Source organism: Ursus arctos, unplaced genomic scaffold (assembly GCF_023065955.2).
Source record: "Ursus arctos isolate Adak ecotype North America unplaced genomic scaffold, UrsArc2.0 scaffold_7, whole genome shotgun sequence".
Classification (NCBI taxonomy): Eukaryota; Metazoa; Chordata; class Mammalia; order Carnivora; family Ursidae; genus Ursus; species Ursus arctos.
This window is the reverse complement of record NW_026623089.1, coordinates 24034096-24049514: the sequence shown is the minus strand read 5'-3', so window position 1 is coordinate 24049514 and position 15419 is coordinate 24034096. Positions and strand designations below refer to the sequence as shown.

The 15419-nt window shown below is 42.2% G+C and overlaps 1 protein-coding gene across 2 annotated transcripts; it reads left to right on the top strand.

The window, feature by feature from the left end:
• Window positions 1-2983: 2983 nt before the first annotated feature.
• Window positions 2984-15331, top strand: GSTO1 (glutathione S-transferase omega 1). 2 transcript variants are annotated; one of them, XM_048218935.2, is made up of 7 exons: window positions 2984-3016; window positions 3579-3715; window positions 3939-4047; window positions 7976-8198; window positions 11029-11127; window positions 14229-14335; window positions 15103-15331. In XM_048218935.2, the coding sequence occupies exons 1-7, from the start codon at window positions 3009-3011 to the stop codon at window positions 15254-15256; spliced, it is 837 nt and encodes a 278-aa protein (XP_048074892.2). In that variant the 5' UTR covers window positions 2984-3008; the 3' UTR covers window positions 15257-15331. The 2 variants fall into 2 exon arrangements, with proteins under 2 accessions (XP_048074892.2, XP_026349851.3); XM_026494066.4 differs by lacking the exon at window positions 2984-3016 and adding an exon at window positions 3273-3350.
• Window positions 15332-15419: the final 88 nt, after the last annotated feature.

Sequence of the window (15419 nt, the reverse complement as noted above, 5' to 3'; positions counted from 1 at the left end):
GAATACACCACAAATTATTTATTCATTGTACTCTCACTGTACTTTTACTATCCCCCTTCCTTTTTTTTTTTTGGCTAGTCGATCTCCTTTCTTTATTCCTATATGGCTTCTTCTTGTGAAGATTATAATGATTTTTTTTTTTCACTTGACCTTGTCTGGGCCCTATTAAATCTTTCACTCAGTCATTCAGCCTGTATTTTTCCATGGAATCTCTTTGATGAAGGCTGCTATGGACTGTCATAGAATGTTAATTTTGTAAGAAGACAGGGGCTCCCAATTTTTAAAGAAAATTTAAATATAACTAATTAAAATAATAACAAGAATGAAACACTTCATTTGAGTTTCAATGTTCCTAACTCATTTTATAAAAATATTAATTTCAATTGATCATATACTAACAAGTATAAAATTATTCAAATTACATTCCTGATATTTATAGCAGCATTATGGACAATAGCCAAATTATGGAAAGAGCCCAAATGTCCATTGATTGATGAATGGATAAAGAATATTACTCAGCCATCAAAAAGAATGAAATCTTGCCATTTGCAATGACATGGATAGAGCTAGAGTGTATTATGCTAAGTGAAATAGAGAAAAACAAATACCATATGATTTCACTCATATGTGGAATTTAAGAAACAAAACAGATGAACGTAGGGGAAGGAGTAAAAGAAAAGAGAGGGAGCAAACCATAAGAGACTCTTAACTATAGTGAACAAACTGAGGGTTCATGGAGGGAGGTGGGTGGGGGATGGGCTAAATGGGTGACTACTATTAAGGACACTTGTTATGATGAGCACCGGGTGTTATATGTAAGTGATGAATCACTGAATTCTACTCCTGAAACCTATATTACACTATATGCTAACTACCTAGAATTTAAATAAAACTTGAAACCAAACAAAAGACAAACAAAACCAAGTTACATTCCTAAAAAATCCTTAAAGAATTTTGTATCAAGTGGTGTATATAGTCAATAAAGACAGGTGGTACCTGGAAGGTAGAAAACTGTTTCTTGGGCACCTGGGTGGCTTAGTCGGTTAAGCGTCTGCCTTCAGCTCAGGTCGTGATCTTGGAGTCCTGGGATCCTGTCCCACATCTGGCTCTCTCTGCCCCTCCCCCACCTCTTGTGATGGAGATCTCTCTCTCCCTCGCTCTTAAAAAAAAAAAAAGAAAGAAAGAAAGAAAAGAAAACCGTTTCTTATCACTGGGAACTCCAACTCTAAATCTTTAACCAACAGGATCACTTCATGTTAGCCCCCTCAGGTTAATTATTGACAATTATGGTTCTAAAAATCTGAAATACCGTGCCCTTTCACCTATGGCTAACAGCAGTGTGTATTCAGATGGTGACATTATATACACAAACACAAAGGGCTTGGAGTTGATCCACTATAATCCACAGCAGTACTATAGGACAGTAGTTTCCCGGGACAATATAGCTTCTTTTCAATCTCTTCCTTTGAGCAATTAACCTTTTACTTTATTGTTGAATTGGATCTTTTAAATTATTACAACGAAATGTTACACTAATCAGACTAATTAGGGGACAGGCCATTACAAGTAAAAGTGTTCAAATAATGCCTTGACCTCAAATTTTTAGGTTAGCCAATTAGAGATTTAAATTTGCAGGGTTAATTTGCATGATATCATAAATGTGCTTAAAGATCTTCTAAAAAGTTAGTGTTCTAAAAAAGAGTTGAGCAAGGCCTGAGCAAAAAATGGGCCTTGATTTTTTTCATTTAGTATCCGTAATAATAAGCATTTATTTAACATTTATTTTGTGCCAAGAGCTGTTCTAAGTGCTTTCTATATATTTACTAATTTAATACTTCTTCAAACTCTATAAGGGAGGCAGGAAGTCTTTACCACTGCGTTTTACAGATGAGAGCACTAAAACACAGAGGGAACTTGCTCACAGTTAATAAGGGGTTATTATAATTCATATGGTTTCATAATAAATTCATACATTGAATCATTAATTCATAAATCCATATGTTGAAACCCCAACCTCCAGTACCTTAGAATATGAGTTTATTTGGAAACAGGTTCATTACAGCTGTAATTAGTTAAATTAAGATGAAGTCATACTGAAGTAATATAATATAATATAATCCAGTAGGACTAGTGTCCTTATAAAGAGGGGAAGTTTGGGCATACACGTGCACACACGGAAGATGCCATGTGAAGGTGAAGCCAGAGATGGGGCGATGCTTCTACAAGCCAAGGATGCCAAAGATGGCCAGTGAAACCAGCAGAACCAAGGGGAGAGGCATGGAATAGATTCTCCCTCACAGTCTTCAGAAGAAACCAATTCTGCTGACACTTTGATCTCAGACTTCTGGCCTCCAGAACTGTGATAGTACATTTCTGTTGTCTAAGCCACTGAATTTGTGGTACTTTGGTAACCTAACCCTTGCAAACTAATACAGGGGTGGAGTCAGGATCAAACCCAGGCAGGAAGGCTAAGATTGGTGCGCTTATCACCTCTTTCTCTGCCTCACCCATAACAGAACTAATCAAAAATAAAAACAGACCCTAATGCCCTGAGCAAATAAATGGCGCAGGAATTACCCACCAGCTTTCAAATCTAGGCAGAGGGAGAAAACACTGACTACCCTTTTCCTGTGTCTATACCACGCACCCTGGAGCCTCTTCCTCTCTACTCGGTTAAGGGGCTGTTTCAGCAGTGGCTCTAGCCAGACGTTTTTCATAGATCTACAGTTGAAATGTACTCAGCTCGCTATCAGGACTTTGAGCCTGTGTCCCTACTGGGCTTCAAAATCCAAACCTTCGATAGATTTTTAATAGATTTAATAGATTTTTGAAATCAGCACTGCCATTCTGTTAGTAATATCCACATTTGTGTGGTTTTCTTTGGGTTAAAATTAAAAGGATCCTACGGGTGACGTGGGGAACAATGGCCCTCCCAGTAGTCACAGTAGTTAATACTGACAAGGAAAGGAAAAAGCTGTGCAGATGGCTGGGCGACCTGGCACCGGACCATGGACAGGTATCTTTGCAGAGTAATTTCTGAACTGTGAGCGAGCTCTGGGCCCGGGGTTCCAAGCCTTGAAATCAGGGGGCCTTTGGGGCGGAAGGAAAACTGCAACCAGACCGGTGCCACGTGAAAGCAGCCGGGTGAGGGGTGTGGGAGGTCAGGGGCAGGGGCAGGGTGAGGCGTGCACCCTCGTGGAGGCGGGACTGGAGACAACGATCCTTCTGGGAGTGGGATTGGCCCTGACGGCGTCGAGCTTCTTCTGCGCCTCTGGACGCGGGCGCCTCTCTTGGCCGGCACAGTAAAAGCAGCCGCGGTGCTCTAGCGCCAGCCGGGCAAAACCGGGAAGGTCAGCCCGAGGAGGGCGCGTCGGGTGGGCGTCTCGGCTGCGATTTCCCTGCAGGCTCTCGGCCACAGGGGCGGCGCGTCCCTCCTTGCCAAGAGTGGGAACGGAAACCAGGGCGCGGCGGCCAGGGCCGCCCACCCGGATCGCCGCGCGCCGCTTTTCTTTTAGCGCCTGGGACCACGCGGGGCGGGAGAACGCAGCCCCCATCGAGCTGACTGCCGACCTCTGCAGGCACTTCGGAGAGGAGGAAGGCGGAAAGGACGGAGGGAGGGGCGACCCACTTCCTGAATCGCCTGCAAACCCGGGACGCGAGCTCGGTCTGCGCTGCGCGGCGATGTCCGGAGGGTCGGCCAGGAGCCTAGCGAAGGGTGAGGTCGGGCGGCTGCGAGAGATGGGGGAGCCTCGGCCACTCCCAGCCCCGTGTCCTGGGGTGGCTGCTCCAGAGCCACCTGGGGGGGGTCCCCCCACCCGCGGGGATCGGGCCGGGGCCGCAGCGCGCGGAACCTCTCCGCCGCCTGGCCCTGGGATGGCGGGAGGATGGGGGTCCCCGCCGCTCTCCGGGCGGTGACCGCCTCCGCGTCTCCCCCGCAGGAAGCGCGCCCCCGGGACCGGTCCCCGAGGGCCTGATCCGCGTCTACAGCATGAGGTTCTGCCCGTTCGCGCAGAGGACACGCCTGGTCCTGAAGGCCAAGGGAATCAGGTGAGGACCCAGGCAGCTGCTGCGGGGGCGGCCCGGTGGGAATCTCCGATGGAGCCCCAGGGGCTTCCTTTCCTGCAAAATAAACTATTCTCAGACTTTTGAGGGGACAAAGCAAATTATGAACCCACTACCCGGAGTGAGGGGTGGGAGGAGTGCCACAGATTACACCTGTTCAGGACACCCCATTTCGATCAACCTAACCATTTTATGGAATTGAAAAGCTGAGGCTCTCTTAAGGTTGATAGCGGAGATCACAGGTAATGACCAGCAGCCGCTCTCTTAGCTCGGGTAGATCACTGATTCCTGGTCCACTGTCCTTTTGCTTTCACCCCACTTCTGCATTCCTGTCTGTTTTATGTGATACTGTTTGCTGTTGTTCTGATTATGTAGTCCCTTCCCTAATAGTTGATAATTTACTCTGGTACAGAGTCCGGGCCTTGACCCTCCTGGCAGAGTCCAGAGTCGACTGTACCCTACATGCTTCTGTAGGTTGGGTTGGTGAGTCAAAGTGTGTATGATTAAAAATTCAGTCTTCTGCGAAGCCTCTTTGAAATTAAAAACCAAATGGTTTTTGACGTAATGGTTATCCATGGGGAATATGCGATAGTCACTTGGCTCCTGACACCATGTATCCTTTGGCATTGCCTCCCTTCCCATGACCTTTGGAATCTGTTGAGCAGACATTAGATACCTGTGCTGAGGAAGTTTAGAACATAGACCCCATTCTACCCCAAAGATACAGATGTAGTGAAGAGAAGGGCCATATGCACCCCAGTGTTCATAGCAGCATTGTCCACAATAGCTAAATTGTGGAAGGAGCCGAGATGCCCTTCAACAGATGACTGGATTAAGAAGATGTGGTCTATATATACAATGGAATATTACTCAGCCATCAAAAAGAACGATTTCACAACATTTGCAGCAACATGGATGGGACTGGAAGAGATAACGCTAAGCGAAATAAGTCAAGCAGAGAAAAACAATTATCATGTGGTTTCACTCATTTATGGAACATAAGAAGTAGGAAGATCGGTAGGAGAAGAAAGGGAAGAAGGAAGGGGAGGTAAACAGAAGGGGGAGTGAACCATGAGAGACTGTGGATGCTGGGAAACAAACTGAGGGCTTCAGAGGGGAGGGGGGTGGGGGAATGGGATAGGCCGGTGATGGGTATTAAGGAGGGCACGTATTGCATGGTGCACTGGGTGTTATATGCAAGTAATGAGTCATGGAACTTTACATCAAAACCTAGGGATGTACTGTATGGTGACTAACATAATAAAAAATTATTATTAAAACAAAACAAACAAACAAAAAAACATAGCCCCCATTCTTAACAAATTTTCCATCCATGTGCTTAGGGTTTATAAACTAACTTTAGTCTTCTAGGGGGAGAATTAGGCAGACAATAATTTTCCCGACGGGAATGTAAGATGCATTCTAAAGAAAAAAACCCCTATTTTCGGATTAGCCATCACTTCACTAAGATTTGCATCTTATTTGGATGAAACTGATTCTGAACGCATAGCAAAATACTCAACATTTAGTAACATGTATCCAGAACATTATATTTTATCCAAATACTGCAGCCTTTGCTGTATTAAAATTCTTTTATTGCAAGTAAGAGTAATCTTATTCAGATAGTATTAAAAAAAGATGTATCTTGTGCTCATGTAATTGAATAGTACAGAGGCAGGGCACAGTTGGATTGGGGGACATAAAGTCCTGGTTTCTGGGCCCCTCTGGAACTCTAGGTTGAAAACAACCCTACCTTATTTATTGGGACAGTTTTCCAAAGGAAAATTGAACTGATTTTACCAAATAGTGTGTGTATGGGGGTGAAGAATGGTGACAGCCGCCAGGTAGTGCACACAACAGAGGTCTTCTACATTCAGGGATCAGATTTTAGTTGGCCGCCCAGAAGACTTTCATTAGAGAGGTGCTGGATTTTTGCTACATGGTATCACCTAACAAAGCATGGTTTTCTTTAAAAGTGCATCTTCCAACTTGTTGTGGCAGGTGTGTTGACTTCTTGGCTCATAATGTCAGGTTACCAAATGCATGTGTGTTCTAAGAACCTTCTTTATCACAAAAGCCCGGGGATCTACCTTTTGTTTTCATGGTATAAAATTTCAGAAATGTTGATAATTCCTTGGCAGGGAGCTGGCCTTGTATTTCTTTTGCCGGCTCATACCTGAGTGTCCAATAACTTGTCAGCACATGAACCTCTTGATACAGAAATATGTTCTAGAGTTCAGTGTAGCCCTTCCTGTTTCCATTGGGGATTAAATATTTAAATCCTCAAACTAAACAGTGTTTCAACTACTGAGAGGGATGGGCAAGTAGGTGTTGGCGTATATTATTATTATTTTATTATTATTATTATTTTAAAGATTTTATTCATTTATTTGACAGAGAGAGAGAGAGCACAAGCAGGGGGAACAGCAGAGGGAGAAAGAGAAGCAGCCTCCCTGCTGAGCAGGGAGCCTGATGGGGGCTCGATCCCAGGACCCTGGGATCATGACCTGAGCTGAAGGCAGACGCTCAACCGACAGAGCCACCCAGGCACCCCTGGCGTATATTATTTTCGAGTAACTAACCTGTTCTATTCAACAGTTACCCAGCTTTGACAATTACATGGAACTGGCTTTAACAATTCTATGAAACTTTCCTTTCTCTTGTTTCCTGTACAATCTCTCAGGCAAGAAACAAGTTAGATCTAATTACAGTCTGAATAAGCTTGGACTTCATCTGTTTTCTTCCTTTTGGGCTTGCTTAGTGTGATTTACCCACGTAACATTTTAAAAAATATCAGTACGTGGACATTTAATCTGAAACTTTATTTTATGGGTGGATTATTTTGGATTCCTTAATACTCTTGTAAAAGTGAGGAACTTTCTTTTCAATTTAGCAAAAGGAATTGCATTTTATCATGTTGATTCTCGTATAGTAGGTGAATACAATTCAGTTAGTTACCTCATATAATTGACAATTAGAATACCTCTTAGCCCAAAGTGAAGTATCTTATTGACAGTCTTGAAGCATTTCTACTTATTTATTCATTCATTCAGCAAATATTTACTGAGTGCCCTCTGTCTGAAATAATTTTTATTGTCTTCATAGCATTTAAATCTATATTTAAAATGTCGCTCATTTATACGTTTATTAATATGAACAAGGCACACAGAATCCCTGCCTTCATGGAGCTTATGTTCTAGGGAGGTGACATAATAAACATGTAAATAAACGAGCAGTGTAATTTCAGGTACATTTCATCAGCTCAATGAAGAAAGTAAGACAAGACGATCATGCAGTCAAGGCTCTCAGCAGCTTCAGGGAGGGTGGTCAGGGAGGGCCTCTAGGAGGATGCGGTGTCTGACCTGAGAAGACAGGCAGAGATGGCGGAGGAGCAATAAATAACAATTAAATAAATAAATAAATGAACAAAATAAAATTTTTAAAAATGCTCTAAGGTGAGAACCTGTTTGACAAATTCAAGGAATGTAAAAAAGGCCAGTGTGGCCAGCTTGTAATGACCAGAAGGCAAGTCCTAGGAACAGGTGTGACAAGAAGGGGCCAGATCACATGCTAAAGAGGTGTTTAGGTTTTATCCTCATCGCAATGAGGAGCAATCACTGGATTGCAAGCAGGAGGATGGCCCGACCCAATTTGCTTCTGTGTGTGGAAAATACAGGGAGGGCACAGTGGAAGCAGAGAGGCCAGTGGGAGACTACTGTGGAGGTCTAGCTGAAAGGTCTTAGTGATCCACTGGGCTTGAGGAAGAGGGAGCAAGGGAAAAGGAATCAAGACTGAGTTGAATCCTAAATTTGGAGTCTGATCCGCTGAGTGGATGGTAGGGCCAGTGAAGATTTACTCAGAAGTACAAAAAAAAAAATTTTACTCTCTTCATTGTCTTCTGTGTCTCTTTCAGGCATGAAATCATCAACATCAACCTGAAAAATAAGCCTGAGTGGTTCTTTAAGAAGAATCCCTTTGGCCTGGTGCCAGTTCTGGAAAACAGTCAGGGTCAACTGATCTACGAATCTGCCATCACTTGTGAGTACCTGGATGAAGCCTATCCCGGGAAGAAGCTGTTGCCAGACGACCCCTATGAGAAAGCTTACCAAAAGATGGTGTTCGAGTTATTTTCGAAGGTGTGTATAAGAAATCTCAGCTCCTGTTTGAAAAAAACTTTGTTTTTTAAGCTAAATCAATGCTGTCATTTATGATTCCGTGAGGTGGGAAAGGAAAACACAGCCGTGTTCGTATCTGCAAGCCCTGTCATCATCTGGTTCCTGCTTCTCCTTGCTTCTCCAAAGTCAGCCCTCTTCACTCTTCAGACAGTTTTCCTGCCCGCTGAATGTTTTCTTTTCCCAGACTCACCACCTCCTCCTAAACTCTTGCTGGAAGGCTCTTCCCCCTTGCCAGTTTGCCTGGTTAGCTCCAAGTCCTCTTTCATGTAGCTGCTCAGCTTCTGCTGCCTTCCAGAAGCTTGTCTGGGCTGGGTTCATACCCAGCTCTGGGGTCCCACAGGTGCTAACTTCTCCCTGTCAGTGACTGCCCACCTTCTTGCCTTGTGTTGTACCAGGACTCTGAGCTCCTTTCAGGTGAGGCCATGTTCCCATCACTGTTGGCTCACTGCCTAGGTCTGTGACTAGCCCTGCTACTTCCTAGCTGTGTGACTCTGAACAAGTTACTGATTTACCTCTGTGCCTCAGCATCACTTGTGGAAGGAGTGTAATAATTGCTCCCTTCTTGCAGATAAAAATCAGTTTATATAAAACACCTAGAGCAGAGTCTGACACATGGTAAATGCCTTGTTGTCTCTTGTGGTTCTAGCCACAGTGTCTAGCAACAGGCATCTCCTGTGTGTTGGCGAGAGCTGTCAACTGACTGAGTAAATGGCATTCTAGAAGAACTGTTTGTGTATTAATCAGCCTCAAGGTTGTAGATAGTTCAAACAATTGGTATTAACAAAGAAATGCCCAACAGTGGACAACAAGAATAGCTGTGTCAGGTTATCTCTGTAGCCCTGTTATTTGTCAGGATATGGGTCAGCATGTCTTGTCTTCTTTGAATGGTTAAAGAAATACCCAGAAGGTGAAACTTACAGAGAGAACATATTGTGTAAGGAGAAATTGCAAAGGGAAACCAATGGGGAAGAAAGGGGGAGTTATCTAGCTTGGTAGAACGAGAGGGAAAGAATAGCACAGATGCCACGGTCGAAGGTAATGGATAGGGAAAATGACAATTACAAGAAAGATTTTGGAGGCTTAAAACAAACAGTAACAAGAGATTCATTATAGGGGCATCTGGCTGGCTCAGTCAGTATGTGACTCTGGACCTTGGGGTTGTGAGTTCAAGCCCCACCTTGGGTGTAGAGATTACTTTAAAAAAAAAAACAAACAGAGACAGAGATTCATTGTATTGTTTCAAAAGAAAATAAGCTAAGAGCTGGAGAGATGACCACCATTACTTCCCACCTCACGTTTAGGGAAGAGGTGACTTTAGGTACCATATGACCCCACCCTCCTGGCCATAGCTCGGCAAACCAGAAATGCCCCTACCTGCATCCCCAGCCCAATCATCTTCTCTCCTGAGATGTTGAAACTGAGACACAGAGACTAACAGTAAAGGTGTTGAAGCTTTGGGGATGTGTGTATGTGTGTGTATGTATATATAAAACTGGAGATTAAACAAACCAAAGGCATACAAAAAATAAATTTTTAAAAAGATTTTATTTATTTATTTGAGACAGAGAGGGTATTCACAAGCAGGGGTGAGGGGCGGAGGGAGAGGGAGAAGCAGACTCCCTGCTGAGCAGGGAGCCCGCCAACTCAGGGCTTGATCCCAGGACCCTGAGATCATGACCTGAGCCGAAGGCAGATGCTTGACTGACTGAGCCACTCAGGCACCCTCCAAAAATAATTTTTTTAAGGAAGCAGAAATTAAGAGCATTGCCAAGGGACTTGATATATAGGAATGGTATGAAGCAGACATTTAAGGAAAAGCCTGGATAAAAAAACCAGGCAGGCCCAGACGGAGCCATGGATAGAAGTGGTGCCTTCAAACCTTCAGTTCCAATGAGGGCAAGCTGTATGGACGTGGCTGGGATTTCAGGACACTCCTGTATTTTTATAAGCACCTGTTGACTTAAACTGGGATGGGCGGACTTCCGTCTCTTGCAATGAGATGATGCCAAAGACTGAAGTATTAAAACACACAAACCCCTCCAGCACGACCATGGAAGCATCTGACACCACACCTTTTGAACAACCTTCTCGCGTCCTCCCCAAGGGAGAAAGCAGAGTCTCTTCCCCAGCTCCCTTTGCGGTTGGGGCAGATGCCTGGGACCCCGGCTCCTTCTGTCAGAAATGCCCATGATAGAGCTGGATTCGGAAATGAGCCATGGGGAGAGACAGGCTTGGGGTGGGGCCCTGGGTCTGCTGGTGAGAGTGGCCAGTGGCAGAGCTCCAGGCTTTCGGGAGCAGTGGCAGTTGCAGGATTAAATTCCAGACCAGAGACGGCTCCAGGGCTCGAGGCAGTGGTTAGCTCAGAGTCTAAAGTCTGGCAGCAGCATGAACTGTTGGCACCCAGTGCTCCGGTCACAGGCAGCAGCGGGCGCTTCCCGTCGGGTCAGTTCTGAGCATGATTTCCCAATGTTCCAGCTTAGTCCCCAGCCTATTTTTTCAGCCTCTCAATAATTCTGAGTCACTCAGTGTCTTCTTAAGACCTATTTGGCTCAAACTCACCAAAGTGGTTCTATTATTTGCAAATTATAAATCCTGACCAAACAGCACCTTATGCCCCCCAACCGTTTCTAAGATCAGTACCCGATCTCTGTGAACGTTTCAGAAATCGGTGCACCTTTCGGGTTTCTAGAACACCCTGATCTGGGACTCTGAGGGTTTGATCATGCTTTTCTGTGAGGGGGCCGGTATAGTTTGCCTCACACTGATAACTAAGAAATTATTCTCTTTCTAGATTCCATCTTTGGTAGCAAGCTTTCTGAGAAGACAAAATGAGGAAGACTGCTCTGGCCTAAAAGAAGAATTGCGGAAAGAATTCAGCAAGCTTGAGGAGGTAATCTCTTCTCCCAGCTTTTGTCAGAGTAAATGATACACTGTATCCACCCTCTTCTTCCTTCTACACTATTCTTTATACTTCCCTTTCCCAAATCACTTTGTGGCAATTCGTAGTAACACCAAATAAGGAATTTTAGGTTACGTCAGATTGCTATAAGCTATTGTGTTTAAGATACAAACCAAAATACCTAAAAATATTTTGTCATGGCTTGCTTTTAAAAACATTTTTGTCACACTGACATTAAAATAACAAGGAAAAAAATGCACTAACATTTCCACAATTTGTCACCTTTTTTCATTTTCCATGCCTGTGTCTAGTCCTTGTCCATATATTAAAACAAAACAGAAAGAATGAAGGGGGGAAGGAGGAAGGAAAAAAGGAAGGGAGGAAGAAGGAAAAATTAACCATAATCAGGGCATAGATACCATGCTGTGTTCTTTTTTCTACTTAACAGTACATAATAAACATTTCCCACCACAGAGTTTGTCATGAATCATAAAGCCTGGATGAGTTTTTACCTCCTTTGGGGCAGAGCTGCCATTTGGGCCTTTGGATCAAGTCTTTCTCTTGGTCTTGAGACATTCCATTCACTCTCAACCTTGGGTTTTTACTGAGGGAGGACATAGTTCCTGCCTTGTATGGGAAGGCATCCTAATATTTTCAGTATTAAGTTTGTTGTAGATTTTTTGGAACTTTTTTTCATTAAGAAAGTTGTTACTAGTTTGCTAATTTTAACAAAAGTCATGAATGTGATTTTGTTGAATGTTTTGTTTCTATCTATTCCGTCTATTGAGATGTTCATGGGTTTTTTTCCCTTTAATCTGATGAACATGGTATTATTGACAGATTTTTCTAGTGTTGAACCATCCTAGCATTACTGAGATAAAACCTACTTGTTTCCAATGGATTTTTATATATACTCTAGAACTAGTTAATACTTAAAGGATTTGCATATGATTAATGAGGTTGGATTATTATTTTGTTTTCGTATCAAGGATATTCTAACCTGATAAAATGAGTTGGGTTACTTTCCCTGTATTTCTAATCTCTGAAATCATTTGATAGGGTTTGGCTGTTTCTGCTCTTTTACTAACTAGCTCAGTTCAGTAGCTAATGCACTTACTTTCAGTCTTTCTTGATTGTATAGTGCATTAATGACCAATACATTACTTCTAAATAACATCTTAGTTGCATCCAATTAAGTTTTAATAGGCAGGACTTTCATTGCTCTTTTTCTTTTTCTCTTTTTTTTTTTTTTTTTTTTTTTTGCTGTTTCCATTGTGATTATCTCATTGCCTAGCTATTATTTATCAGTGTACTTGTAAGTTTCCTAAACTTTTTGCTATTTTCTAATTTAATTACATTATGGTCAGAGAATACATGTAGGATATTGTTTCTTTGAAGATTAAGACTTCTTTTGTGTTTAGCAACCTAGTAGAGTCTATGAAGCCCTTCTCAGCATTTTTAAATGCTTAAATTAAAATATGTAAGATTAACCCTACTGTGGTTTATTTCATAATGGAAATACCTGCTAAATTTGGGGTTAGTGGGGAAGGGAGGAAATACGTATTTTTTTCCCATCTACCTTCATAGACTCCAGATTAAGAACTCATGCCTTAAAGTGAGTAGCGCCATTTCCATGTTTTAGGCTGCTGAGCGGGTTATTTTCTTCTGACTGAAACTGCCATACATAATTTATTTATACACAATATAATAACCAGACACGACAGTTGAAGGTCAGACCCAGTTAACATTGATTTGTTGTACAATTCAGAGTGCCTAATAATTGCAAGGCACTCTACTAGAAAGTGTGGGAGGCAGAAAGTAAGATATGGTCTATTCTCTTCAGATGATTAGCTTGGTCATAGACAAAAGACAAATACACCAGTAGATAAAAGCCATCAATCTACGATGCAGAATGTTATATGAGTCCTGAGGAAAACTATGGAAGTTTTATAAAAGGTAAGTTGGTTTGGTGTTAATTTGTTCCTCTACTTTAGCAAAACCATTAACACCAATGCATATTCTTGAATTTTAGAAACATAGTATTTGTGTTTGGTTTTCAAATACTTTTGACATCTGTTTAACAGTTAACCCAGTTATTTCCAGTGTATTTTGAGTCAGTTTTTTATAGAAGTATTACATACAGAGAAGTACCCAAAGCATGGGTACAGCTTGATGAATTTTTACCAAGTGAACATAGTCATGGAACCAGCATCCATATTAAGAAACATTAGTTTGGGCTGTTTTTATACTTCATACACATGCAGTCATATATTCTGCACTCTTTTGGGTCTGGCTTCTTTCATACAATATTAGCTTTGTGAGATTCTTCCATGTTGTATGTAGTTCACTCCTTTCCTTTGTGTTTCGACATATGACTGTAGCACAGTTTATCCATTTTACTCCTGATGGACAGTACACATGGGGCTGTTACAAATTGTGCTGTGATAAACATTCTTCCACCTATCCTTTGGTGAACATACGTTCACATTTCCATAGAGTAGAATTCCTGGGTTAGAGAATGCATGCACTCAGCTTTAGTACATACTGTTAAAACCTGGTTGCAACAGCTTGTACTCCTCCTACCAGCGGTGGTTCCACACCCTTGTTAACTTTATCTTGTTCATTTTAACTATTATGATGGATGTGGAGTGGTATGACATTTTAGCTCTAACTTCATTTCCCTGATGACTAATGTAGTTGAATACCTTTTCACATGGTTTTTGGCCATTTGAATATCCTTTTTTGTGAAGCTCAAGTCTGGTCCCGTTTTCTAATGAGTTGTTTGCCTTTTTTCTTATTCCCAGGAGTTCTCTCTATATTCTGAATACCAGTCCTTTGTTGGGTATATGCATTACAAAGATCTTGTATTCTGGTGCTTGCTTTATTTTTCTCTATTTTCCAGTTTATTTTATTGGTTGTTTGCTTCGTCCCAAACCTGGAGATTCTAACATTCAAACAAAAAGCCAGCTTGAATATGTCAGGGTAAAAGCTGCTGCTCTCACTTGCTCTACTTAACTTGCCTCCATCATTTCTGATGAGTCGTCTTACTAAATGCACAAATAACAAGTACTCTTATGCTGTTTAATGTCCAGGTTCTTACCAATAAGAAGACAACCTTCTTTGGTGGCAATTCTGTTTCTATGATTGATTACCTCATCTGGCCCTGGTTTGAACGGCTGGAAGTTCTGGAGTTAAATGAGTAAGACATTTGAATATTTTGTGCATAATTTAGGATAATGATAATTGGAAGAGTGTATATTGACCTTTTTTCTGAACAAAAATTAGAATATTTTATATAACTGGTATGAATAGGAACAGGCAGACAGGAGGAGAGTCTTGGACTATCCGGCCGGAGTATATATACTCACCACCCTCCTCCATTCTTGGAGTGTGTGTGGGAGGGGTGGACAGAGTTCTATGACATGTAGTAAAATGTTTTAAAAGTAATTTACCCCTTCCCTTCTGGTTAAAAATCCATAAGGATGTACATTTTTATAAGCATGTCATGCAGGATTCTATGACCAATGCTACCTCCCATTTACCAGCAGGATTCCCACGCTGTTTTCCAAACTCCATGTTTTGAAGTTTGGCAGCCACCTTGGCTTACTCTCAATCCTTAGGGCTTAGAGTATTCAGGTTTACTTTTAGTCATAATCTGGCTGTAGAATAATAACTATATAACATTCATGGTTGTCTTTCATGTTCTCCTTTTAAAAAGTTATCAGTCGGCCTGGACAAATTCTCATGCTGAGCAAGTCACTTCACTCTAAGATTCCTTTTCCATAAAACAAGGACCTCTACAGTGTCTTCCAAATCTAATAATCTGATTACGTGCATTTTGAAGAAATATTTTAAAAGATTTAGAGGAAAACAAAAGGAAACTGCAGAGTGATAATGATATAGGAGCCTTTGTAATGCCTTCCTAGTTAATCTAGCTCATGCCTTCATCCTTTTCCCTTCCCACAGTTGTGCAGACCACACTCTTAAACTTAAGCTCTGGATGGCAGCCATGAGGGAAGATCCTGCAGTGTCAGCCCTCCTCACTGAGCCCAAGGTCTTTCGAGGTTTCCTCAGTCTCTATTTGCAGAACAGCCCCGACGCCTGTGACTATGGGCTCTGATTGGGGCAGGAGTCAGCAGTGAAGAAATGTCTGGGATTTTCCTTCACTAATATGAATAAAAATAAGCTTTAATTGTACACTGGATCACCTTCTCTGATTCGACATCATGGCTTAACTGTGGGGTCTCCTTAAGGCCATCCTGCAGAAATGTAAAGCACATTTC